At 42.8% G+C, this 27,988-nt stretch overlaps 1 protein-coding gene across 2 annotated transcripts in view; it reads left to right on the top strand.

Moving 5' to 3' along the window:
• Positions 1-27,988, top strand: part of PARG (poly(ADP-ribose) glycohydrolase) — a 1,076,399-nt gene that overhangs the window by 616,598 nt on the left and 431,813 nt on the right. For both annotated transcript variants that reach the window (XM_086922071.1, XM_086922072.1), the window contains exon 12: positions 17,105-17,180. In XM_086922071.1, coding sequence (XP_086778197.1) covers positions 17,105-17,180 — 76 coding nt within the window. The remainder of the gene's footprint in view (positions 1-17,104; positions 17,181-27,988) is intronic.

Here is a 27,988-nt window from a genome sequence, read left to right on the forward strand (position 1 = left end):
GAGGGCAGGAGGGGCATAGACAGGTGCATCAAACTGACCTTACAGGGCAGGTATCAGGGTTTGCAGCAGCACAATTCACCACACAGGGCATGTGGGACGGCAGTGCAGCACAACAATCCATAGAAAGCAATAGGGAGGGAACAGGGCCATGCACATAGAGAAGAGAGGGAAAAGAGGCAATGGCAGAAAGCTGAACATAATGGTCAAACAGGAGAAAAAGCTGCAGCATAACCGACCATAAAGGGCAGGAGGGAGGGATCAGGGGCATGACAATGGAACAGACAAGCTAGGATGGAAGGAATGGGGGTCTGCACATGGAAATAGAGGGCAGGTGGTAAGGGGGCAGGGCAGGAGCAGCAAGCTGGCCATGGAGGTCAGGCAGAATGGGCACTAGCAGCACAACACACCATGGAGGGCAACAGTGAGATTATAATGGCACATACAGACCATGGAGGGAAGGTAGGAGGGGGTCAAGGGAAGCTAGCTGACCACACAGGGAACGTGGGAGGGGGCATGACAGCACAGAAGACCATGCATGGCAAGCGGGAGGGTTAGTGGCAGCACAATGGCCATGACGGGCAAGAAGGAGGGGGCAGGGACATGCACAAAGGACCTTGGAGGATAGAAGGGGGTAGGAGCTGGGCACAGACAGAGTTCAGGGGGAGGGGCCTCACAGCAGACCACGCTGGGCAGGCAGGAGGATTGGTTGCAGCACAACAGACACGGGAGGGCAGAAGGGTGTGGCAGTAAAATGGACCATGGCGGACAGGAGGAAGGGGATAGGGGAATGAAGCGTGGACAAGCAGGGTGGCAGGGACAGGTTAGAGTCATTTGGCAATGCTAGGCAGGTGGGAGGGGAGTGGCAGCTCAACCGAACACTCAGTAGATAGGAGGGGCGGGGCAGGTCCATGGAACATGGTGAGCAAAAAGGATGGAGCTGGGGCATGCACACAAGACATCGGAGGGCAGGGGGAAGCACAGAGGCTAGGCAGGAGGTCAATGATGGGGCATAGAATTGGGCAATGGAGGGCAGGAGGAGTGAACTGGGACATCAAGCTAAATGGATGGCAGTGGCAGCACATTAGACCATGCATGGCAGGAGGGAGGAGGCTAGTGCATGGATTCAGACAACAGAGGATAGGGAGGAAGTGGATGGGGCAGCAAGCTAACTGTTCAGAGAAGGCGGGAAGGCCAGTGGCAGAACAACAGCCACACAGGGCTGTAGTGAGGGAGCAGGGGTATGGACTTGGACAATAGATGGCAAGGAGGAGGGGAGGCAGGAGCAGCACGCTTGGGTGGGGGCAGCACAATGCCAGGCCAGACCCTGCTTCCAAACCCCCCACCATCCATTGTGATAGGCATCTTACTTAACATAAAAAAACTAGAAATTCGCTGAAAAAAACAAAGATTACAGGGAAGTTATAGTTATAGACTCAGATTTCACTCGTACAAAACCAATGAAATTCAGCAGTTTAGTTACCTGAGCTAACTATAACGTATGCCCCTGCAATGAACTGCTTATGACCTCAGACATTACATCATTCATGACATGGTCAGTTACATCACTCATGACATCTAAAATGAGGTGTGAATGGAATGAAACTATAATCGCTAGAACTTTATTTAGGCTTAGTGTGTGTATATTAACACCCGGTTTTTTGTGTAAGAACCATTATAATATGCAAAGTGCCCAGATCAGTATGGCTGATAGCTTTTCACTTTAAGGTAATGTGTAGTCCATTGTTTATGTTGATGTTTGCAATCGTAAGTATGTTTATTATGAACAAGTCAAGTTGACGAACATACAGGTACAGCGGTCACGGGGCAAGATCTGCTGAAATGACATTGTGTGCATATAAACACTTGTTTTCTTTTCTTATTGTATGAATTCCTGAATTTTCGCATTGTGACCAGGCCAATATGGCCGCCAGCTTTTTTGATTAATGTAATATGTAGTCCTTTGTTAATGTTGGCAACTGGAGGCATTTGTACATATAAATAAGGAAGCTACAATTACGTCTTGTATCGTTATCAAGGTTCGGACGAGCCAAAACGTGTAGATCACGTCCTTTGCAGATTAATTACTTCCAAACTACAACCTGAGTGCTAATTCCTTCCTTGTAAGAGTGAGAGGAGATTGAATACATATATATACAATTCACTGATAACCACAGGTTTCAGGGACGTTATAGTTAGTCTGACATTTCACTCAGTGATGTCATGAGTGTTGTCACTGACCATGTTATGAGTGATATAATATGTGATATCAGCAGTGCATTGCAGGGGTGTGAGTTATAGTAAGCTCAGCTAACTATAACAGCTGGATTTCTCTGGCTTGGTACGATTGAAATGTCATACCAACTATAACGTCCCTGAAACCTGTGTTTTTTCAGTGTGTGTGTATATGTATATGTATATGTATATATATATATATATATATTACCTACTGGCGGTCGCCAGTAGGTATATATAGTTAGGATTTTTTCCCTATGGGATTTCTGAAAATTCTATGTCTAATAACTTTGGTGTTTGTGGACAAAATTGGCTGAAATTTTCTGGAAAATGGCACATTTTGTTTCTGAGCAGCTCCTGGAAATTTGGGGGGGTTTCGGCAAGGGGGGGCTGAGATAAAAGGGGGGTCCCAAAACGTGTTTTTCCCATGTTAATTTCCATAGGGCGGTTGGACTCACTTTTAGCTCGAACGGCTGAATGGATTTGCACGAAACTTGGCAAAATTGTAGGGACTGTTAGCCCGATGTGCCTTTGCTAGGTCTCAATATATGTGCTTCAGTGGATTTTGAGAAATTAACGTTCAAAGTAAGATATATATCTGTAACAGCGCTCCGGGCAGCGATCCGGTTCGCGTACTTTTCGCGTAACGGAACTTTGCGCGCAGAAAGCTGATTGGCTCTTCGGTGTCTGTCAACATTCTAAACAGTCCGGAGCGGCCGCCATCTTGTCTCTCGGTAGGATCGAGAGACAAGAGGAGGCCAAAACAAAGGGGGAAATTACCATAAGGGGGCATAGTAGATCCTCGTTGACCCCCTAGGTTTTATGTGGAGGTTTTAAAAGGGCCCAGCAGGGTCAAAAAAAAAAAATATTTTTTTTTTTTTGCGTGATGAGCGCCTAGTACGCGAACCGGAAAGCGTTCTGGGCAGCGTACTATAAGGATAATAGAATGATAGACTTTTCAAATACTGTATGTTAATTGTTTGTTGTTTTTGTTGTTTTTTTTTGTTTTCTTTATTTTTAAAGTTTTTTTTTTTTTTTTGATTGCGTTTCATAATCCATTAAACTTTCTAACATTTCAGTGTCAGAAATTTCAAAATTGAATATAGGGTGTAACATGTTCTCATTTTGAAGCAGGTTATCCACTGCTTCAACACATTGCAGTAGTTCCTGGTCTCTACTTTGATCCATGAAATCATCAATTTTTTCTTGGCTGCTCTCCTCCAGTACAATTGAAAATTTAACTTGTTGCTCGCCTTCCATTTTGCCTGAAATTATGATTAAAAAAATATATATTAGTAGAGATAGGGCACTGTTGGGATTAATTTTAGATAGGCAGTTTTTATCAGTGATTTTTTCTTTTGGCAGTGTATAGTATCAGAGTGGAAATAGGACTATAAAAAAGTGTATGTGATTTAACCAAGACAAGCCTAACTCCATTCATAACTATAACAGAGAAGTCTATTTAAATACATAACTACTACAGAGGGATAGTATATATCTATCAGAAAAAGTCTACCATATTAAGTTATAGTGCACAATATACTTCAGTTTTAAAAATAACAACTTACCTTTAGAAACAAGTTGAAGTGTTTGGTAGCTATTCAAATGTGATGTACAACAAGAAGTAGCAGTCAAAATGGCTGTGTTTTCTTCTCTTCCTTTATATATATTCAGGTATATAACCAATCAAATGTCAGGTAATAAAAGTAGAAAATGAAAGTAACATTTTCATTGGTTGTCAATTCCAACACTTCAGATGTGTTTTGTGAAGTAATTTACCTCACGGTACTTAGAGAGGTCTACAGGCTAAATGGCTAAATGAAATTTCAATCAAATTTGTGAGAATGAAAGGGATTGTTATGTAGTATGAGCTAATCTATATTTGGTGAGAGTGTCTCTAGTCGTTTTTCTGTAAATTACTTTCCCACCTTTTTTTTGGACCGCTTCCCGGAAAGCGGTCCGGTCCGCGAACTAGGAGCGTAACGGGAGTCAACCATTTTGTGTTTCGGTCGAATTAAGGTATAAAATGGAGGGTAAATAATGTTCTGAATGGGTAGAAGGGGGCACGGTACAAGTATTTTGACCCCCTAGGTTTTCTGAGGGTGGCTGAGGAGGACCATATGTGCGAAGAAAAATCTTTTTTTTTTTAATTTTGCGCGGTTAGCTTCCAGTTCGCGTACCGGATAGCGCTCTTTGAGCGTAGTTTGTTGAAAATTACAGAAAAAAGTTAGAAAAAAATAATAATTGTGAGTGATCAGATGAAGGGTAGCTCTGAGAAGAGCTTTTGGGTTTATGGTACATTTAGGTACTTATAAGTAGGTACCAATGCACAGTCTTAAATTCAGAATGAAAATTCTGTTGCCCTCATCTGAGAAGTGAACTCCATCTCCTCTGTAGATATCTTGCATGTAGTAACGCAAGTTATTGTTGTACAAGGAGCCCATTCCATGGTCTCTCATGAAAGCTGAAACAGATTTGTTTACATGCTTCCTCGCTTTCTCAATTTGTGGACAAAATTGGTTGGACCACCTCCATTTCTGTCTTTGGCATATATTGGAATATACCAAGGCAGTTTGAGGAAAAAGTGCCATTAATTGCTCAAAGGTGTCCTTTAAAAGCATTTCCAGACCTACCCCAGTCAAAGTGCCCAAATCATTACCTCCACAGTGCACAATTAACAGGTCAGGTTTTGGCAAATGCATAAAGGTTTTCACCAATGGTATCAATTGGTGACATTTTAATCCTCTTTGGCCCAACCACTTAATTTCCACATCTTGTAAATTGAGGTTAGGTAAATTTCTGTTCTCAGCATACATTTGAGCCCAGTGGATGTAACTATGTCCAACAATCCAGACCTTAAACATGGTGGGAGAAGGTTGTTCTGCAGTCAGATGAAGTGTGGTAATGAAAGGGCAGTTGAAACAGTTTCGAGTTTGTAAAGAAAAAAAACTGTGGATTTCCAATGCTAATGATTCATTAGCAGTGATTGGTGCATTTCCATTTCTGAAAACAGAAAGTTAGGGTGCATGGATGTGTTCTTTGAAAGATGTAATTTGAATGGTCAAGGAAGAAACATTTAATGAAAGATTGCACTGGATACGCAGGTGCACTGAGAGTTCAGAGTTCAATTGAAACATTGTTGTGTGAATTTGCAAACATGAGAGGTCTTCCAGGAGGTGGTTGCTATGGAAAAAAGGCAGAGAGGGCAGAGGGGGGAAGGGTTTTGCTTTGAAAAAAGTGAGGGAAGAGTTATGATTGGCTAATATGAGAGATATGTGAAATGAATATCTGTATTTCTGTGCTTTCAATAGCTGCAGCCTCTGGAGCGCATCCTTTTTCTTCTGCTGAAGACAATTTGGTGTATTTCTGAGACTATTTTCAAAACTCAAAAAGTATTTGCTACGGTGAGAAAAGATTTATTTAATTTAGATAGAGAATAGTATGATTTAAGGAGAAAATGATGAAGAAAGCTGTGTTTTTAAAATGTGGTTTTGTCTCTAGTGATATACAAATAGATTTTGTTTCTTTGAGAAATTGTAATTGCATATTCGGTGTAGCATTCTGGCATGCAGTAACACAAGTTATTGTTGTACATGGAGACCATTCCATGGTCTCTTATGTAAGCTGAAACAGATATGTTGTTTTTAAAAACGATTTTTGAAATCAATTACATTTCTGGATATGTACTGCTAGAGCTTCATAGGTTGTTTGGGGTCATATTTATAAGGCATTTGAGTGTCTTTGTTATTTTTTCCTTTTTAAATGGAAAGTGTTCCTCATGGGGCAAGTGTCTTGTAAATACGCTCCCACTTGCGCTTGGCAAATTTAGATTTTGATTATGGGAGTTACATAGCCATGTTAATAATGTCCAAACAATGGTGCTAGTGCATTCAAGAAAACGCTTTCATGTGTCTCAAGGACATTTTCAGTCATTTCCTCTTGAATACAGGTATACAATTGATTTATATGCTGTGTTTAAAAACGATTTTTTAAATCAATTACATTTCTGGATATGTACTGCTAGAGCTTCATAGGTTGTTTGGGGTCATATTTATAAGGCATTTGAGTGTCTTTGATGTTATGTTTTCCTTTTTAAATGGAAAGCGTTCCTCATGGGGCAAGTGTCTTGTAAATACGCTCCCACTTGCGCTTGGCAAATTTAGATTTTGATTATGGGAGTTACATAGCCATGTTAATAAAGTCCCCAAAATGGTGCTAGGGCATTCCAGAAAACGCTTTCATGTGTCTCAAGGACATTTTCAGTCATTTCTTCTTGAATGCAGGTATACAATTGATTTATATGCTGTGTTTAAAAACGATTATTTGAAAACAATTACATTTCTGGATATGTACTGCTAGTGCTTCATAGGTTGTTTTGGGTCATATTTATAAGGCATTTGAGTGTCTATTATGTTATTTTACCCTTTTTAAATGGAAAGCGTACCTCATGGGGCAAGTTTCTTGTAAATACGCTCCCACTTGCGGTTGGCAAATTTAGATTTTGATTATGGGAGTTACATAGGCATGTTAATAATGTCCCAAAAATGGTGTAAGGGCATAATCATAATCTAAATTTGCCAACCGCAGGTGGGAGCGTATTTACAAGAAATTTGCACCATGAAGAACGCTTTCCATTTAAAAAGGGTAAAATAACATAATAGACACTCAAATGCCTTATAAATATGACCCAAAACAACCTATGAAGCTCTAGCAGTACATATCCAGAAATGTAATTGATTTCAAATAATGACTTACTTCATTGGTAGGCCTTCACATGTATTTTCTCCTTTGTTTTCTTCAGTGAAAATCTTATCTGCAACCATGTGTTGGCCTCACCTCAAATAAACAAAACAGGTGATGGACCGAATGTGGATCAATGACACACATTCACCCCAGTCCAAAGATCTGGGCCTAAACAAACCTTTAGATAGGCCACACCTTATCGTCATCCCGAATTAATCATTTAAAATATTAGGGAGTGATTTATGATTGTTGTCTGCCTGTTTTGTACCATTGTGTGTCATTTTTGTGATGCAGTGCTGGTGCAAAAGATTTGCTATGTTGCTAATGTCCTGCTTTTCCCAAATATCAAGAAATGCTAACTTTGGAAATTGAGCAGGAAGCAACGATTGCAGCCGAGATTGCCAGAGACAGTTCTCAGGACAGTCAGAGTTCTGTTTCATTGAGTCAAGATCCACTTGGAGGACCTATTATCGAAAATGAAGCTGCCACTGCTATGAATGAAGTGGAAAGAGCCATGGCACATGCTCAGGAGGATTCAGTTAACTTAGAAGACTTCGAAAAACAACTCAACGTTGAGCAGAGGAAAATATATGATGAAGTTACCAAGCAAATTGAGCACGGATTAAGTCATGAGAAGAAAGAGTGCTCATGTACATCGTTGAAGCCTGTCCGACTGTACGTGAGTGGAGAAGCGGGAACTGGAAAAAGTTTCCTCATTAAAGCAATTTCTTGTTATTTGCAGGAAAGGACTGAGTCATCGCTGTCTTGTGTTGTCACCGCTCCTACTGGACTGGCAGCACATAACATTAAAGGTATTACTTTGCATCGTCTACTGATGCTGCCAGTGGAGCATGACAACAAATTACAATACCACAAGTTATCTGGGGATGCTTGCTGTGAAGTTTCAAGAGTCTTGAGGAAAATGAAACTACTTATCATTGACGAAGTAAGCATGGTTTCCAATGTCATGCTTGCCATTGTGCATTTGAGAATGCAAGAAGTACTTAAAACTGAATATGATGTGTTATTTGGTGGCAAACACATCATTGTTTTCGGAGATCTTCTGCAGCTGACACCAGTAAAAGGTCAACCTGTGTTCAAAATACTCACGCATGAAGATACCATGAAGTGCCTAGGGAGCATTGGCAACGTCAATATATGGTTAAACTTCAATTATGCTGAACTGCATCAAAATATGCGTCAGGCAAAGGATGAAGATTACAAGAATATTCTACAAGATATTAGAATTGGAAAAGTGACCGAGCATGGGAAAGAAGCTTTAAATGCACGATTACTGTCAAATTTATATCCCGAACAAGAGATTGTGCCTGAGAATATTTTTCAGAAAATTACTGAGAAGAAATCCGGAATATGTTTGATGCCAACTCTTGCAGAATGTGCCATCTTCAACAACAAAATGTTGAATTTAGAAAAGCAAGAGATTGTGAAACTTGAAGCTATTGACAAAATAGAGCATATGGGATCAACAATTATTTTGTCAGAGAATTTGAAATCAAAATTGGATTCATTAGAGAAGACTATATCTAAAACTGCGGGTTTTGAAAAGACTCTGAATGTGTGCTTAAATTGCCGAATCATTTTGAGAAGGAATTTACATGTTGAAAGAGGTCTGGTAAATGGATCAATGGGTAATGTTGTTGATTTTGAGAAATACAGAAATAGAGATGGAATAGAATTTTTAAAAATTAAATTTGATGGCATTGAGGAAGTACAGCTAATTGGTCGTTGTTCTGCTAGGTTTTTGCTTGTTAAAGACTTATATGTTCGCCGTAAACAGTTTCCTGTTTGCTTGGCATATGCGGTGACAATCCATAAATCGCAAGGTTTAAGTGTAGACAGTGCATTGGTGAATATTGGCAGTCCTGTGTTCAAGGAGGGTATGGCATATGTGGCATTGTCACGAGTTAGAACTTTATCGGGATTGTACTTGATTGACTGTGATGTCACAAACATTTGTGCGGATCTAGATTGTGTTAAGGAATACAATAGGTTAAGAAGAGAGTATGCGCCACATTTGCCTCAATATCCTTTGTTTGAGAAACGTGTGGTAGGCCGGAAACGTAGAAATATCAGTAATAGTAGGGAGGTTGTAGCAAAAAGACCAAAAGTCGATGAACCGAAAATTGTTAGCAGAAAGAAAGTGGATTGTGTTGAAGATGTTGTCGGTTTTCAATTTGAAAACAGTTCTGGTGTCAACTGCTATGCAAATGTAGTGGTTAATGTTCTCTTTTCACTAGAGAGTTTAAAAGAACAGATTCTCTTGAATTCAGAACAAATTTTATGCTGTTTGTTGAATTCTGTTTTCGAGAAATGTAGCACTGATCGAACAAAAGTAGAAAGTGTGTCTGAAGTTCGTTATCTGTTAGATGAATGTTCAGGTCAAACAGACTTCTCTGAAAATAATCAGCAAGATTGTCAGGAGTTTTTAATGTATATGCTTGATGTATTGCAAGATGAGGGTGTAGATGTAGATCACCTGTTTGGGCTTTCTTATCAATGGCAGCATGACTGCGAGAACTGTATGGTGTCAAGTACTACTAGTGTAGACTCAGAAAGATTTATATATTTAACTTTGCCAGACAGTAAATCAGTCTCCTTTAATAAGCTAGTAAATGCAGCGGATCACAACATGGAGTGTAGCCAATGTAAATCTGAAATGATGTCAACATTATTTATACGTAGATATGGCCAGTATGTCATTTTAATGATCCAACGATGTAGGCCTGATGGATCAAAATTGTCAACTTTAATAAAAAATGTTGTGGCTTCTCAGCTGTCAATATCAGGAAGGACTTTTGTAACTGTAGCAATTATCTATCACGATGGTCCTTCAACAACATCAGGACATTATACAGCTTATTTAAAGTCTCGAAACGGCTGGTCATTCTGCAATGATTCCGTTGTAACTTTCAAAAAAAAAAATTGCCGTTTGACCTTAAAAATTCTTACCTGGTGTTTTTAAAACCAAAATTTTAAAGAAAGAATCTTGGGATTTCCTGTGAGGAATTGCAAAAGATTCATCAAGTAGAGGGAATGTAAGTCTGCAATGCTGTCTAGATTATTGGTCCAAAACTTTTAATTATAATGTCAATTTAAAAATCCAACTATATAAACCTGATGCAAGTAAGTCTGCTTCATAGTAAGCAGTATCAGTGTCATAGGAAAAGGAGAACATGAGTGACAAAGAAGGGTAAGATATTAGTAGTCCAGGATTGTGAAAATAATCTCAAATGTTTTCTTTTTGAAAGTTGCGAAAATAGAAAATGACGGGATTTGATTGGAAGAATTACAAGACTTGTGAATCGCTGCAACATGATTTGGCCAAGTGGAAACATGTGGTAGAATGTGAGAAGTCTTTTCTTGTATGTAACATATTTTTCAAAACGATGGAGGTTTTCTTTCAGAAAGTGGCGGGCTGAAAATATTTATAGCACAACAGAGTGGACGCTGTTCATAGGACATCCTTCGACGTCATTGAAAGTAAGTTAATTTTAAGGAGTTTTGAATTCAGATTTCTTAGGTTGAATGGGTTTTATAAACACAATCATTTTGATTGTGTTTTTTTTTCCCCGCTGTTACATGATGAATACCTTCAAGTCACTGATTTAAGTGAAATTTGATACATTCTGAGAACAGCAAAAATAAACCATTTAACATGTATAATTAATGTTCTGCTTTTTGTACTTATGATATACATTTAGAAATGTGAGGTAGATATGGAGAAACTGAGTCTTCTGTAAGTGTCAAAGTTAATGCTTACAGTGCAGTACTTCTGGGTACTGTTTTCTTAAAAAAACTGAATATGCCTCACATCTTATTTGCATCCTGAAACAATCATTTACAATGTTAGACACAATTTTATGATGGCTTTACATCTCTTTTGCGCTGCTATTGCATCACTATTGTGAGACATCAGCAATGCAAAAGAAGCACCATGTTCCAAAATAGGCCTCACTTCATCAGCATGAAGATACTATTTGTTTAAAATAAATATCTTTAGGATTGTGTAGGGGTCGTAGAGAAGCAGAGGCTTCTGTAAGTGTCAAAGTTGTTTAAAAACTGTTTCTTCTTGAACCTTTTCCCTTCTTTTTTCTAATTTTTAAATACATGTTTTAATATTTTTGGAAATGTTTGTTCTCTCTTTTACAGATTGAAAGTATGAAAAATTTTCTTTAAAAGTTAACAAGAATTATAAGGTAAATGTTTTCTACTTTTTTAACCCGCATTCCACTGCTGATGATGTCACTGACTATGTCATGAATGATGTAATAAGTGGGCATGTTTTACTACAGTGGTAGGTCTTCACATGTATTATCTCCTCTGTATTCTTCAACAAGCATAAATTTGATATGCAACCCTGAGTACGCCTCACCTTAAACAAACTTTTAGAGAGGACACACCTTATCGTCACCCTCAATCAATCATTTACTCTATCACATTTAACATCTATTAGTTCTACTGCTTCATTTCTTTAATCCTTACTTTCCTGTGTTTGCTACTTCTCTCATTCCTTCCTCTATTACTTAATTATTCTACTCCTTCCAGTATTTTTCTCAGTCCCTCTCTTCTCATACTTCTTCATTCTTATTCACTCATTCTGTCTCTATTAATGTTACTGTTTCTGAATGATCTCAAAAATTTTTTAAAACAAGAACAGTAAGTATAAGGATAGGAAACAGACATTTATATTTCAAGAAAGACAGCTATAGGAAGTCAACAAAAGATACTGTTACTCGCAATCCACTGCTGATGATGTCACTGACCATGTCAAAAATGATGTAATATATGACATGATCAGAAGTGAATTGTGGGTAACAGTATCTTTTCTTTACTCCCTATAGCTGTCTTTCTTGTAACATAACTGTCTGTTTCCTTTCCTTATACTTACTGTTTTTAAAAAAAAAAAATTTTTTTGGTTCGCTCCTGGTTCGCGTACCGGAGTGCGAACTGGGAGCGAACTAAAAAAAATAGAGCTTGGCAGAGTTCCAAAAATTCTACCAATTTTTTTTATAATGGGGAGGTAGTTCTGAAAAGAACTTTTTTTTTGGTTTTTGTTGTTTTAAATTTTTTTTATTATTTTTCTGAACATTTTTTATATTTTTTTGTTTTTTTCTGAACATTTTGTATTTTTTTTTATTTTTGGGGGGGAGGGGGGAAACAAAAATGATTAATTGAAGAGGGCTCAACAGGAGCAACAAAAAAAGAAGAATTTATTTTTTGGGGCGTTTTGGACATACATGATTTTTGATTGCTCTTATTATGAGAGTAATGCTACTTTCTCGGTAGCATAATATTTGATTGCACCACACGCACACTTGTTTCACTTCCCCCATGTCCATTTGAATATTCGGGATCAACTCCCTTGCCTCTGGTCCCGAAACTTCTGGCACGACCGATCTTCTGGCTATTGCTGGGGGATTTTGTTGTTCGTCCCGAAGCTGAGCAGCACTATAATTATTTGGGTGCCACCTACTCATGTGCCTGTGCATTGCAAAATTTCCAAAACTATATTTTTTGTCCGTCCCCCTTGAAAGGCGTTCATCGCAAATACGGCAAAAGACATATCTTGCGTTGACTTTCTTTTGCCCTGCTGGAAATTTAAAAAATTGCCAGATGAAGTTTTCCTTTCTGTTGTACCTCCTGGGCTCCTCAGGCAAAAACTCAGGCTCTTCCTCCTCTTCCTGATCTTCCTCTTCTTCAAAGATTGGTTGAGTAGGTGGTCCTTTCTTTCCATGAGGAGGTGGAGGTGGTGGTGGGGGAACACTACCAGAAGCAACAACTGAAGCCATTTCTCTGGAATGTAAAAGGGTCTTTCTCTCACCAAGATGAAAGTCAGAGTGAGGAAAGAAGGAGGGGTTTTCATCATTTGGGAAAAGCAAAAGTTCTAAACCAATGAAAAGTGTTAATTTTAGATCACATGACCTAGTATTACATCATTAGGAAACCAAAAGTGAAATGAACCAATGAAAAGTGTTATTACCGAGTCACATGACCTGCTGTGTTTACGTTTCGCGCTTTGCGCCGCTTTCCGGTCCGCTTCCGGGTCCGCTAACTTGGCGCGTCCGATGACGTATTACGCGACAACGCAAAACGTCATTCTAACGTAACAGTTACGCTAAAAGAACGTTTACCGGTTCGCGGACTGGGAGCGGAACAAAAAAATATTTTTTTTAAAAATGTATTAAAAACATGTAAAATATATTTTAAGATTTAAAGAAGAATACATTTTACAGCTACAGATATTAGCTTTCAAAAAACCATTGAAATTCAATGAAAAAACCATAGGTTATAAAGAATATATAGTTAGGAATTAGCATTTACAAAACCTTAAAAATTCACTGAAAAAACCATAATTTATAAACCATATATAGTTAGGGATTAGCATTTACAAAACCTTATTTTACTCGCATAAAACCATTGAAATTCCATATATAGTTAGTTGCACTAACTATATATCGCGGACCCGCAATCCACTGCCGATGATGTCACACATTACATCATTCATGACATGGTCAGTGACATCACTGATGACATCACTGATGACATCTCAAATGACATCACTGATGACATCACTGATGACAACATCCAGTGACTGTATGTTTCTGTAAAGTTAAAATATGTCTTACATATTGAAGAATGATTGGATGTATAAGTGTCTGGATGAAGGATTTAGTAGGTGCATGACTGACTGTATGAGTGAGTGATTAAATGTGTCTCACTGAGTGCATGGGTTAGTGACTAAACTGTCTTAATTTGTGCATCATTATGTCTGTTGTTCTGTAAACTGTTGCATGTGTTAATAAGTAGCTATATGAGTAACTATATGGGTTATTGATTGGTTGCCCAAGTATTTGTATGGGAGACTGAGTGTGTGTGTGTGGGTGGCTGGGAGGTGTATGACTCTGTGCATAGATGTGTGAGCAGTTGATTCACTAGATGTATGGTTTCAAAAGTGCATGTGGAAACAGCTGTATGGGTGGTTGACTGTGTGCATGAGTGTATTGGTGAGTGAATGGATATCTCAGTGCTACATGTCAAAGTAAGTACATATGTAAAACACAGTACATGTGAGAGTTGACATATATAAATAACTGTGCATAAGAGCCAGTGAATGTGTGAGTGGCTGTATGGATCATTGATAACTTGTATCAGGGATTGTATAAGACAGTAAATATGTGTTAGTATATGTTTGAATAAGTAAAGTTTGTATAACTGTATAGTTGAGGAAATGGAGGTGTGAATGATTCTTTGCATGACTGACTAGGTGTGTGAGTAACTCCACGGATGAGTGACAGTCTATGACTGTCTGTTTACACTGATTGTATCTAAGGTTATATTAGAGTCTGAAGAGGTTCATCAAATTATCATATGAATAATGTCATCAGTAATGTCAAATGAGATGTCATCAGTGATGTCATCAGTGATGTCATTTGAGATGTCATGAGTGATGTCATTTGAGATGTCATCAGTGATGTCATCAGCGATGTCACTGACCATGTCATGAATGATGTAATGTGTGACATCATCGGCAGTGGATTGCGGGTGCGCGATATATAGTTAGTGCAACTAACTATATATGGAATTTCAATGGTTTTATGCTAGTAAAATAAGGTTTTGTAAATGCTAATCCCTAACTATATATGGTTTATAACCTATGGTTTTTTCAGTGAATATATATATATATATATATATATATATATATATATATATATATATATATATATATATATATATATATATATATATATATATATATATAATATATGCTTGGTGCGTCAGACCTACATATTTATACTGAAGAATAAATGGAGCAGAGTTATCAACTTAGCATAAGTTAATGTGACTTAAGACATATGATCTGATAGAACATAAGGAGTTACAATCTTTTAGACCATATTTTTCTGGGTAGGAAGTCATTAAATAAATAAAAAGTTCCCCCTGATGTATCGTTCCTGGCTCCCCTTCAGACATGGATAAGACCTGTTGAACTTCTAGCATTGAAACAAACACCATTCATTAACCCCTCCCACGCTCTTGACGAGCTCAGCTCGCCATGAGCCACGGTTCTCGTGTGCTCATGACGAGCTGAGATAGTCATGACCGTTAGAACGCTCACACACGGGGCTAATTCCCCTGCTGCACTGGGCGTTCTAAGGAACGGGCGTGGTCATGATGAGCTTAGCTCGTCATGAGCACACGAGAACCGTGGCTCATGACGAGCTGAGCTAGTTAAGAGCACCGGGGCGCTGTGCACGCCCACCTCCCCCCAGCACAGCAGGGGAATCGGCCCGCAGCGAAGGGGTTAAGGTACCACCATCCATATCGCATTGCTATGTGACAACAGGTGTGGGAACCTGGCGGCAAAGGACTGGCATTTTGAGTTTTCTTTTGTGGCAAACAGATCCTTCTCTGGATGCCCCCACTTTTTGAAGAATGGTTGGAGGACTTGAGGGTGAATCTCCCATTCGTGTATCTGTTGGCTGTGTAGTGTGCTGCAATTTCTTGCAGTGCAGCATTCATACATAACCTTTTTTGCAGACAAATTGTTGCTAAGGACTAAGTCAGTATTCCTTCCAAATGGTGTTATGCCTTTTCCTCTTAGGGCAGACTATAACACTGCCGATCTCCTTCGCTCCTCCTCATCTGTCCAAGGAGAAAGAGAGACTTCATCATCTAGACCCGAAGAGAGCTCTGAAATTCTGTATTGATCACAGCAAGGATCAGCAGATGTGCGATCAGCTCTTTGTGGGTTTCTCTGGGACAAAGAAGAGGAGTGCAGGAACTGAATCTCCTGAAGGATTGTTCTTTGCATAAAGACGTGCTATAATCCAGCAAGAAACAGCCTACGGAAGGCCTGTGGGCTCATTCCACCAGAGCCAAAGCTGCTACTACGGCTCTGGTACTTGGAGGGTCTATTTTGTATATCTGCAGGCTTTAAAGTGGGTGTTAGTTCATAAATCACTATGGGTTGGATAGCCATGTTCAGTCCGAGGGGCATTTTCCCATTCAGACCTGCAGGACTTTATGGTTTGAGCCATTCCACATACCCACCGTCGAGGAAGGTACTGCTTCAGTATCTATTCACAAGGAGAGGAACCTGCAATTAGAAGTATTCATCAAAGGAACATGTTATTTGCTTTCAGTATCGCTTTTGCTGGTGGGTACTCTATCTAACCACAGATCCCTCACTGACTCACCCTCCTCCCCGTCCTGCATAAAGGACTCCTCCTTATACATTTTAAAATGATTTCAACGTGGAGAACTACACACTGGCACAATCTGAATCCTAAAGGCTCTGCGTCCCCTGGGCAGATATCAGAACTAAACTGACATCGATACGTGGCTGTGTCAGTTATTTTGTGGCCCAGACAATACTTCTGGGCAGGAAAGACCTGACTCAGCCGCACAACACCACCTACTGGCTTGCGAGGGAATTGCTGGGAAATATCTCCAGATCCAGTCTGGCACCCGGGGTTATTCACAAGGTGAGGAATCTTCGGTTAGGTGAGTATCCAACATAAAGAGCATTACAGAAGAAGGAAAATGATTGAAGACAAACTGGGTAGAAAATGCTTTTTTATGGTTTGATGACAAGGTAACCAAAGAAGTGGCTGTTTTGATAGAAAGGAAGCTACCCTTTTCAATCGGATGCTGCCTTAGAGATATTTATGGTCAGTATGAATAATTGGTTGCTCTATGGATGGACAAGACATAGCTTCTGTCTTCTATTATTGGCCTACATTTGGCAACATTTGTTTTCTTTGTCACATAGCACCTGTTCTAGGAAGTACATTTGTTGGAGGTAATAAAACACCTGTGGGCAAGATTAAAGTAAGCAGAATATGGGTAACAAGAAACTGAGCTTTTATCACATCAGAATCAGGCAGTAGAATGCTTTGAGAGAGAGATTTTTTTAATGTTGTGTACTTTAGATATTGACATTTTGACGAATAACCATTGCGAGAGAGATGGTCTTCACTCGGAGGCAATACTGAATGTCGAAGATAGTGACTTTATTTTATGTCTGAGTGTTTAATACGTTATTGAGTTGGATACCAATTTTCATAGTGCCATTTATGTGACACAGTATAATATTGTTTTTTATTAGTTCACAAAAGAAGTTGACAAGAATTCACGTCACCTATGAGGGCACTATTGAAGACAACGGACATGGCATGCTGCAGGTAGGTGTCAAGTAATTATGCATTTGATTAAGATTTAGTTCTCCAGCATAACTTTTTAGACATGCTGTGTATGTGTTACCTGTCCAAGGTGGGGCCAGGATGCACACCATGTGGCTACCAAATTGTCTTACACAGTAGTAGGTCTGTCCACAGTGAAAATAACACATTGACTTTGTGGGGTGTAACAATTTTAAATCAGGAGGGGCATGTTTCATTCTGACGTGTTTGTGTATGAGGGTCCTAAATAAAACTGCAAATAGAGAACAGGTATGTTTCCCACGAAGGATAATGTATTTCATTGTTATGTCATCAGCTAGTTTTTATTTTCTGCTCTCTTCTGATTGAGATGATGTTACAAATGCTTTCCTTCCTACTGATCTAGGAAATTAAAGATATAATCTGCAGATAAGAAGAAAGATGGGTGAAACCCCACAATATTCAGAAGGTGCATTTAATTGACATGAGTTCTTCTTAGTACCAAGTATGGAGTCTAGTAACAGGGTTCATTGTTCAGTTCAGTGCATATAATTGTTTGTGTGTGTATATATATATATATGTGTGTATATATATATATATATATATATATATATATATATATATATATATATATATATATATATATATATATATATATATTTCTTATCCGAGGAGAAGAAACAAAGGCCACGAGGGGAGTTCAGTGAAAACAGCAGCTTTATTTCAAGGGTCCCAGCGGTGGCGGATGCATTTCGGCGAGTGAGCCTTCTTCGGCGCCCCATGCTGTAAGGATACCGTCCCTCATTAACTCCTCCTGTTAAAGTCTGTGCTCGCACCTGCATCTCCTCCCCCTGACAATCGGCTGACCAATCAGAGTTCGTGTTGAGTATAGCGAACTTCTAGTCCCAGCATGCAGTGTGTTTGCATTGTTGAGTTGGTCGCGTAGAGGAGTGAGTGAACATAGGATCGGTGCAAGCTTTGCTGGTGAGTAGGGCGGATCGAGGAGCAGATGAAATAGCAGCGTTCCCTCTGAGTCCCCTCTGACTGCAGCGACCAGTCGCATCAGGTAGCATGTAGGGTGGGGGCAGTCATATGTGAGACTGGGTGCCCAATTGAGATAGAATATCTCGGTCCTCTCTTGTCTTCCTGACGTTTCTGGCAGACTTCGGAATTTCCAGTTCCCTGGATACAAGGTAGCTGCAAGCAGCGAGATGCCAAGTTCATTCCGGGTCTTTTGGATGCTGCAGGGTCTTCGGACTGTGCCTTGGCAAGCACAGAATATATGAAGGTGGTTCTTTTCCGAGGAGAAGAAACAAAGGCCACGAGGGGAGTTCAGTGAAAACAGCAGCTTTATTTCAAGGGTCCCAGCGGTGGCGGATGCATTTCGGCGAGTGAGCCTTCTTCGGCGCCCCATGCTGTAAGGATACCGTCCCTCATTAACTCCTCCTGTTAAAGTCTGTGCTCGCACCTGCATCTCCTCCCCCTGACAATCGGCTGACCAATCAGAGTTCGTGTTGAGTATAGCGAACTTCTAGTCCCAGCATGCAGTGTGTTTGCATTGTTGAGTTGGTCGCGTAGAGGAGTGAGTGAACATAGGATCGGTGCAAGCTTTGCTGGTGAGTAGGGCGGATCGAGGAGCAGATGAAATAGCAGCGTTCCCTCTGAGTCCCCTCTGACTGCAGCGACCAGTCGCATCAGGTAGCATGTAGGGTGGGGGCAGTCATATGTGAGACTGGGTGCCCAATTGAGATAGAATATCTCGGTCCTCTCTTGTCTTCCTGACGTTTCTGGCAGACTTCGGAATTTCCAGTTCCCTGGATACAAGGTAGCTGCAAGCAGCGAGATGCCAAGTTCATTCCGGGTCTTTTGGATGCTGCAGGGTCTTCGGACTGTGCCTTGGCAAGCACAGAATATATGAAGGTGGTTCTTTTCCGAGGAGAAGAAACAAAGGCCACGAGGGGAGTTCAGTGAAAACAGCAGCTTTATTTCAAGGGTCCCAGCGGTGGCGGATGCATTTCGGCGAGTGAGCCTTCTTCGGCGCCCCATGCTGTAAGGATACCGTCCCTCATTAACTCATATATATATATATATATATATATATATATATATATATATATATATATATATATATATATATATATATATATATATATATATATATATATATATATATATATATATATATATATATATATATTTTTGATCATCCGGCACTTCAGAGTATATTACAAAAGTCCTTTTTAGGTCTCTGCTAGAAACGCGCGAAGCGCGTTCTCGCCAGAGAACTATAGTCGGCGTTTTAGCCGTCTCAGAACGACGAAGGGAGACAAGACCTGGCCGCGCGCAGCGTTTCCTCATAGGATAACGTTGTGCGCGTGGCCAAGTCTTGTCTCCATGGCATGGCAGACCGGATCGCGACGCGCTCCTCTCTGGAATGCAGGGGAAGTCTGCATACCAGCGCGCTTCGCTGATAAACAGGCAGGCGCAGACTTTTTTTTTTTTTTGTCGTCCGTCTCTGAGCGTCGAATGGCCCCCCTCGTGCGCGGCACCCGCTTCCTGTCTGAGGTCACTGCAAGCGCACAGATACCACTCTCTGCGCTCCTCAAGCGCAGCTGGAACCGGACAACTTGTTCTTTTTGGCTTGCTGGGTCTCTCTCTCGCTGAAGGCCTCATAATGGAATTCATTTTTCATATGGTTTTGTCTGTGTTTAATCCTTAAAACACAAGCAATCACTGGCAGTGGCGCAAGGCTAATAGCTTGTTTTTAAACTTGTTAGAAGATGCGCTCCTTTTCTCACCCTCACCTCTCCCCCAAAAACACACAAGCTGCTCTCTGGGGACCCGATCTCCCATGTCAGTGCTTTAGTGGATGGAAACGGTGGTGGTGTCCCCAAAAGGGGTATTTAGGTGTAACTAGGAAATCTTGGAAAAATTATGGGTTGGGCCTAAACGGGACCTAAACTCTGCATGTCACCTGAAAAGTATTCAAGGCACCTTTATGTGCGATGTCTGGTAGTGCTTATAAAAGCATCATATTTCAGATAACACAAACACCTAAAACAGGCCCGATCCATTACCTGTACCAATGCTTGTTAGCACAGATTTTTGTTCTATGTCACATGAAGGAGTAACTCACTTTCTTCCTGTCACATCACTTCCTGCTGCATGCCCCCTCTCTCTGTTATTCACGTACAACCTGTGCTCCACTCATCTTTTTGAAGTCTCTCCATCCACATATTTCACGCCATCTGCACCACTGTCTTTCACTCTCTCCTACACATCCTTCCTTTCAACTCCTCCCTCTCAACACCGCCTCTCACACGCCCCACATTTTCTTTTCCATTGGCACTGTCCCTATTTTGACAGCTGCATACCACCATACACTTTCCCATAGAATCGCCGTTACCATTGGCCCACATGTGGCCATCGTTCTGGGCGCCCAGCAGAGAGGCCAAGGATTGGATGAGCATTTAGTTAGAACACCGTTATGCGAGGCTCTGTCTCAAACCACATGTGGCCATCGTTCTGGGCGCCCAGCAGAGAGGCCAAGGATTGGATGAGCATTTAGTAAGAACACTGTTATGCGAGGCTCTGTCAGAAAGTCGAACTGCTTTCAGCCTCAGCTGCAGTTCTCAATCATGCCCAGTCATGAACAGTCACCCACACCCTGAACTCACACAGACACCTTGAGGTGACTGGGCTTGCAGTGCGGTTATACAAGATTCGTGCATTGCATGAAAAACAACATTACTGAAACCCATCTGAGATATGAACATATTCTAAGGAAATAGAGGCGCCCACATAGTTCACCATTAAATAAAGCGAACAAACTTTAACAGGGACTAAGTCTCTGACTTGGATCTCCTGAAAGGTTCTTGCACACACTGGCAGAAATTGGTGTTTTCCTTGTAAAGTTAATGGCATGAATGATGGGTTGGGGGGGGAATGCCGTTTCATTTACTGGGAGCGCGGAGCACTGGCAGGACCCGCCCAACTTAAAGCCATGCCATGCTCTGCTTCTCCCTACTTATTTTTGGTACCGGGCCCCTGGGTTGGTTCCAGCAACAGCAGGAGACATGTGTGGGTGTGCCCTACCTCTCTCACTCAGAGAATGCAGCGGTGGGTACACTCTTTGCACCAACTGGGGGCATCTTGAAGGCTGAGGACTGCTACAGCTTCACGAAGCTAGCCACGTGGTCTCTAGGCTCTGAAGTGAGGCGGGTGTAAACTCGGGACCCCCCTCCCGCACCTGCTATCACCCCATACTCTCTCACCCTGGAGTTATCGTATCCTGGCATCTCTTGAGTGACTCTCCCATGCCAGTTTACACGTGCTCGTGTTGTTAGCGGAGGGCTCGCTGTACTGCACCATGTCTACTAGCAGAGCCAGCCTGGGCTTGGGGCATAATTAGTCGTGTGCTCTGCGCCAAACCCCAAAAGGGTTATCTGTGCCAGTTTACAGTTGTCGCCTGTAGGGGTTATGATAGAAGTTAATTAGTGGGAAGGCGCACCTGCTCGCTGGACTTGCCCACACCGCCATCTCGTGATGACTTCTTCGCCCACTTTAGAATGAAGTACCCCAGGGCAAGAGTGGCACGTATGACCTTTTAAAGTGCCCCATGGAACACGCAGTGCATACGAAGATTGGGAGCTGGTTCACTGCCCTGTTGAAATGACCGTTGGCACTGCCAACTTTGTACCATGGCACACAAATGCAAGGGTATCTCCACACAGATTCGAGTGAGAACTGGGTAGGAAAGGTGGCCAGCTGGACTTCATTTCCTGATATACAAGTCCATTGGCACTGCCAGGATCCCCCGGCACAAGAATCACAGACGTGCCAGCTGATCAGTTATTACTTTGAAGTGTCAGAAAGGCTGTAGGGAGGGGCTCCGTCCGTGAAGCCCCTTGCCCATCAGTAGACGCCTCTGCCAGCTAGAGAAGTGCCCCCCTTCATGGAGCTGGCGCCTGGGCTGCTGTGGTGACCCCGCGCCCAGCCTCATGGTTCCCAAAGACTGTGGTCGCAGGCTTGTTCCAGCCACGGAGCTGGTGGGCACTTGTGCACGTCCTCCTCGGCGGGCTTGGCATCGCTGGGCCCTGGTAGACGTCTCTGCTTATTCTAAGCTGGCACAGCTACATTCTCAAGTGCCGCGAAGCAGCTCCCGGCTGCACGTGACACTATACCGAAGGAATGATATAAACGGGCGCAGTAAGGAGAGGGCTGAAATGGTGATCTGGTGGGGCCAGAGATGCCCCGTGACATTGTGTCTGCGTGTGGCAGTGCCGAGGGCACCCTTTCCAGGAGGTGGGTATCAGCGGAGAGGGCAGAGGCATCTGCGTCAGGGTTACAGGGAGCTCGGGAAAAGGGAGCCTGAGCTCCCCACTGACGTCCTCCGTTTTTATGACTTTTCTTACTTTTTGGCCTCGCTGTTTCTTTTTAGGCGCTCCGAGGCCCCCGTGTGCCATGTAACGCTATGTACAATTAAATGTAGTTATTAACCTGTTGCTAATGCCTGCCTGTGCCTCATTCAGTCCCTCCACCTTTTCTCTGACTGCCTCCTTCTCACGAGATGCAGCGAAGCCCCCACAGTGCCCACCTCTCATGTGTCTCTCCCCTGTGCGCAGCACGCGCCTCACTGTGTGCTATAACAATACTTTTCCCCAAAGGTATTCTCTCGTTCTCTCCTTCAGGTTCATAATTCCTCTTCTCACTAATTATCCTCCCTCCCCGCCTCCACCTTTATTCCCTGTTCCCTTCTCCACCTGCACTGCTTTTATCACCCCCTAACGTTTTCTTGCAAATTAAAAAAAATTAATGCAAAGCATTATCATTTACAATGCCAGTAACTCAAACTTTAATGCTGCGAGACCTATTGCATTGCAAATGCTTGTTATTCTTGTGACGAGGTACATCTACGCGTTTCGGGAGTCTAGCTCCCTTGTTCAAGATGTTTCACCACCATTTTGACTGGATTAAAATACACTTCATGGAGGTAGTGAAAACAAATAATGGACTCAGTATTTAAGAACACCACAATTCTCTATAACATGGCAGCCATATTATAACGTGTTACTTCGCCAAGATTTTGCCAGACATCAGGCCTCATTTTAAATATACTTCAGGCACAATTGTAACAAAAAGTTATTTCTTCTTTTATATAGTCAAAATTTCTATATTCCAACTATACATTTTAACAGGATTCAAGTAATTAAATCCCCATGTACAAATCATACATAGTGTGAGTATAGATGTCTGTTTACTAGATTTTGAACTAGTTCTTGTTTCATCACAATTACATTGGCAAGTGCCATATATATATATTCACTGAAAAAACATAGGTTTCAGACAAGTTATAGTTAGGAATTAGCAATTTAAAAACCTTTGAAATTAGCTGAAAAAAACATATGTTTATGGGTGTTATAGTTAGCTAGACATTTCACTCGTATAAAACCATTGAAATTCCCCAGTTATAGTTAGTTGTACTAACTATAACTCGCACAATCGCAATCCACTCCTGATTATGTCACCTATTATATCATTCATGACATGGTCAGTGACATCACTGATGACATCTCAAATGACATCACCGATGACATTATCCAGTGAATGTGGTTTGCTTCGATATTTAAATAAGTATTATATATATATATATATAGCAATCCGCCTTGAAGACTGAGTAAATGTATAAGTGTCTGAATGGAGGATTTAGTAGCAATGTGATTGACTGTCTAAGTGACGAATTTAAAGTGTCTCACTAAATATATGGGATAGTGATTAAACTGTGTTAATACCTGTATCACTCTATCTTTTGTTTTGTAAACTACTACATAAGTTGCTTCTGTAGTAGGGGATCTCTTTGTATAGTCATTATCTTGTAAATAGTCCCGCCCATGTGCGTGGACCCCGGAACAATCGAAATAGTCTCTTAAGTTGTCTTCTTCTGCAGTTCTGCAAAGACACTTAAGAGAAAATCAAAGACAAATAACGCAGCCTAAATCTACAAGGCTACATTGGCCAGCACTTCAGCTCGAAGTGAAAAAGATAGCCAAATAATATTACATTTTACACACTTTGTAAAGTTTCACACCTAGAGAAACTCCCCTTCACAAAAATCGTTTGTCATGATAGAGAGGAAGGGTTTGTTCAGACAAGCCCCATAGACTGCCATTATGTGTCTGGAAAAGGGATACCGTTCCTTTAAGGAACTCTCCAGAGACCCTGGGTATCCCAGGATGCACAGCCAAAGGCCTTTTACTTTCAGTTCTTTTTTCCGGCTCCTGCTAGCAGGACCCTGGAGCATTGAGCTCTATCTTTTTGGGTATATCCTCAATTTTTGGAGCTTTTCCAGTGTTTTGAGTGTTTCACTCGACGTCTGGGGTCTTCCTCTTCCAGTTGCTGTCTTTTTTTACCAGTTTTGCCACCTCCTTTTTGTTGAAATGCCAGCTTTATTCGATAAGTGCCCTGAGTGTGGTAGGAAGAAGGCAAAATCTGACCCCCACAGAGTATGCATATCTGTCTCCCTTCTACCCATGTCCCTGACTCCTGTGATATCTGTCACTCTTTCTCCAGGAGGACCCTGCGTGACAGGGAGAAGATTAGTCTCCAAGGCCTGGAGCAGAGGAGACATCAAGAACCAGGTGGGACTTCTGGGCATGGAGGGACTATGTCATCATCCTCTGCCCGTGCATCGGCCTCAGGGGGGCTCCCCAGTCAAGAAAAGGCCCAGAAAAGGCACCGGGCCCGGTCGACGTCGATGGCTTTGGCGTTCAAGAGGTTTGACTACCATCTGCTCCCCGTGGACCCAGGGCTCTGGGTCGAAGCAACGTTCGGCGTCAAGGGGTAGGAAGTCGAGACCTCGGACAAGGTCCACGTCGAGGATTTAACCGGCGGCGACACACCATCGACGTCGTGATGAGTCCGGAACAGGCAGGCGCTCGCCGTCGAGGCGACACCGCCATTCACCTTCAACGTCGACACGAAGATCGACGTCGAGGAGAGAAGGATCCATGTTGAGGGGAAGACACTCAACGTCGGGGAGTTCTTCGACGTCCGGAAGAACAATGTCGAGAAGAAAGACGTCAAAGAGGTCGACGTCGAGGAGGGAAAAGTAGATATCGAAGAGTAAGTCGAGGCCCAGAACTGTGTCTAGTGCCTCTGTGGTTAGCGTCTCATAGTCATCATCACCGGCTTGCGCTCGAGCTCAGAGAGGTCCGCCTCCAGAGCGTCCTCCCCGAGGCCTGCTCGTAAGAAGAGGAGAGTTCTTAGGTCACCGGACTCTGATCATTCCCGGACCTACTCGCCCTCAAGGCCCAGGACGCCTACGCCTCCTGCTCTTTCGCAAATTCCGTCTCCTCCTCCTCCTCCACCTCCTCCTCCACCACCTCCTCCTCTTCCACCATTGCCTCGGCCTCCACAACCAAACCCTTTGGTCCCGGCTCAACCTCTTCCGTTTCCGCAGCCTCCTGGGACGGTGGTTCCTGCAAGGCCCAGAAAGCCAAGGTCAAGATCCAGAGGGAGGCAGCGCTCTCGCAGTGAACGTAGATCTTCGACGAGGTCACGTCCTCGTCGGCGGAGGGAAAGATCACGGTCCAGGTATACGGACTCGTCCAGTGACAGGAGATATTCTCCCACTTTGTCGCACTCCTCTGAGAGTGTCACTGGAGGATGACATTGTGACGTTAAAGGATGTGCTGCTGAGAGGGACAGCAAAGTTGGGGATCACATTGACTGTGCCCACCCCTTCCACTTCTGTGATTTTTTAAACATTGCAGCGCATGCACCTCTCTCGCCCTTTGCTGCCTTTGGTACCAGGACTGGAAGAACCGGCCATGGAGCTGTTTCTGACGCTGGCCTCGATGAAGTCGGCACCATCCAGACTTCAAAAGAAGTACAGGCTCCCGGATTCTGATCCCGCGTTCTTGAGAGCAGATCCTGTGCTGGATTCTGTCATTTTGACAGTGGCCAAGAAGCAGCATTCCACTGCCCCTTCGTCTACGGTCCCGCCAGACACGGAGAGCCGTCACATGGATTCGGCAGGAGGAAAAGTCTGTAGTACAGCTGCCACTTCAATGAAAGCGGCTAGTGCATCAGCACTTTTGTTTCGGTATGACCGCTCCTTGTGGGAGCCCCTGCAGCAATTCATTGAGCTCCTCCCGAGGGACAGGAGGGAAGACTTCCAGGAGATCTTGAATGAGGGTATGGTGGTCTCCAATCAGGTCATCAGTGTGGCGGCGGATGCCTCTCTCCTGGCGGCGCATGGGTACTGCCATGGCATAAACCTGAGACGACATTCCTGGTTGCGCCCTACCTCTCTTAAGCCTGAGGCGCAACAGCGGATTGCTAACTTACCTTTTTCGGGATCTACCCTCTTCGGGGCTCATGCGGACGAAGAGATGGGCCCGCATGAAGGCAGAAGTGGGAATGCTGAAGGCTTTAGGTTTGGAGAAACCGTTGGACCAGCAAAAGCCATTCAGTCCCTTCCAGAGGCGTTACTCTTCCCAATGATGTCAGCGGGGGCAAGGTCGCCAAGCTGGCCAACAGCAGCAGCAACAATAGCAATACCAGCGACAACCCTTCCAGAAACGTCAGAGGGGCAAAGGCGGACAGCAGGCCTCCTCGGCGAAAAAGGGCCCGCCCGGGTCTAAGCCCTGAGAAGTTAATTTCCCTCGTCCGTTACCCGCTCCGGTGGGGGGAAGCATACAGAATTACTTGGCAGAGTGGAGAAAAATTACTCAGGACAAGTGGGTGCTGAATATTGTTTGCAATGGATACAGTCTTCGGTTTGTCAGGCCTTCTCCAGCTATTCTACTGGTTCCTTCACACTACCAGCTGCTAGAACTCCAAGCGAAGACCGATACCCTGTTGAGAAAAGGGGCGATAGAAGACGTCCCTCTGTCTCAAATGGGAAAGGTTCTATACTCCGGGTTCTTTCTGGTACGCAAAAAGTACAAAAACGAGTTCAGACCCATTCTGGATTTGCGACAAGCAAACAAATGGATTTCCTGGGAGATATTTCGCATGCTGTCCTTGCACCAGATTTATCCCCAGCTGCAACAAGGAGACTGGCTTTGCGCAATAGATCTGTAGGGTGCGTACTTCCATGTGCCCATTGCACGGAAACACAGGAAGTTCCTGCGCTTCCTGGTCCGCACCAATCATTATCAGTAAACTGTACTACCGTTTGGTCTGAAGTCTGCACCCAGGACTTTCTCAAAATGCATGGCAGTGGTGGCAGCGCACCTGAGAAAGAACAAGGTGTTTGTCTACCCGTACCTGGACGACTGGTTGATCAAAGCCTCCACCTTCCAGGAATCACAATTGCATTTCAACAGGACGGTCGTTCTGTTGAATCAGCTGGGTTTGCATATCAACATGTCCAAGTCCGTCCCGACTCCGGCTCAGTGCCTGCAGTACTTGGGAGCCTCCATCAATACTCACAGAGCAAGTGTGTCTCCTTCGGAGGAGCGACGCTTATCGATCCTTCGGAAGGCTCAGGCTCTCATGTCCGTTCCAACATCAACAGTGAGGACGGTGTCTTCTCTTCTGGGGTCGATGGTCTCTTGCATCTTCCTCACACCACATGCACGTCTCCACATGAGACCGCTGCAGGAATATCTGGAGGATCAATGGGCCCAGAAAACAGGATCCACCTGTCTCTACACGCTCAACAGTCCCTGAGATGGTGGTGTTCAGCAGAGAATCTCCTCAAGGGGGTTCCGTTCCACAAGGACATTCCAATGCAGACTATTGTGATGGATGCTTCTCTCCACAGCTGGGGAGCGCATTCAGACCATCTACAGATCCAAGGGACGTGGTCCCAGACTGAATCCACG

Source organism: Lissotriton vulgaris, chromosome 5, assembly GCF_964263255.1.
Source record: "Lissotriton vulgaris chromosome 5, aLisVul1.2, whole genome shotgun sequence".
Lineage (NCBI taxonomy): Eukaryota > Metazoa > Chordata > Amphibia > Caudata > Salamandridae > Lissotriton > Lissotriton vulgaris.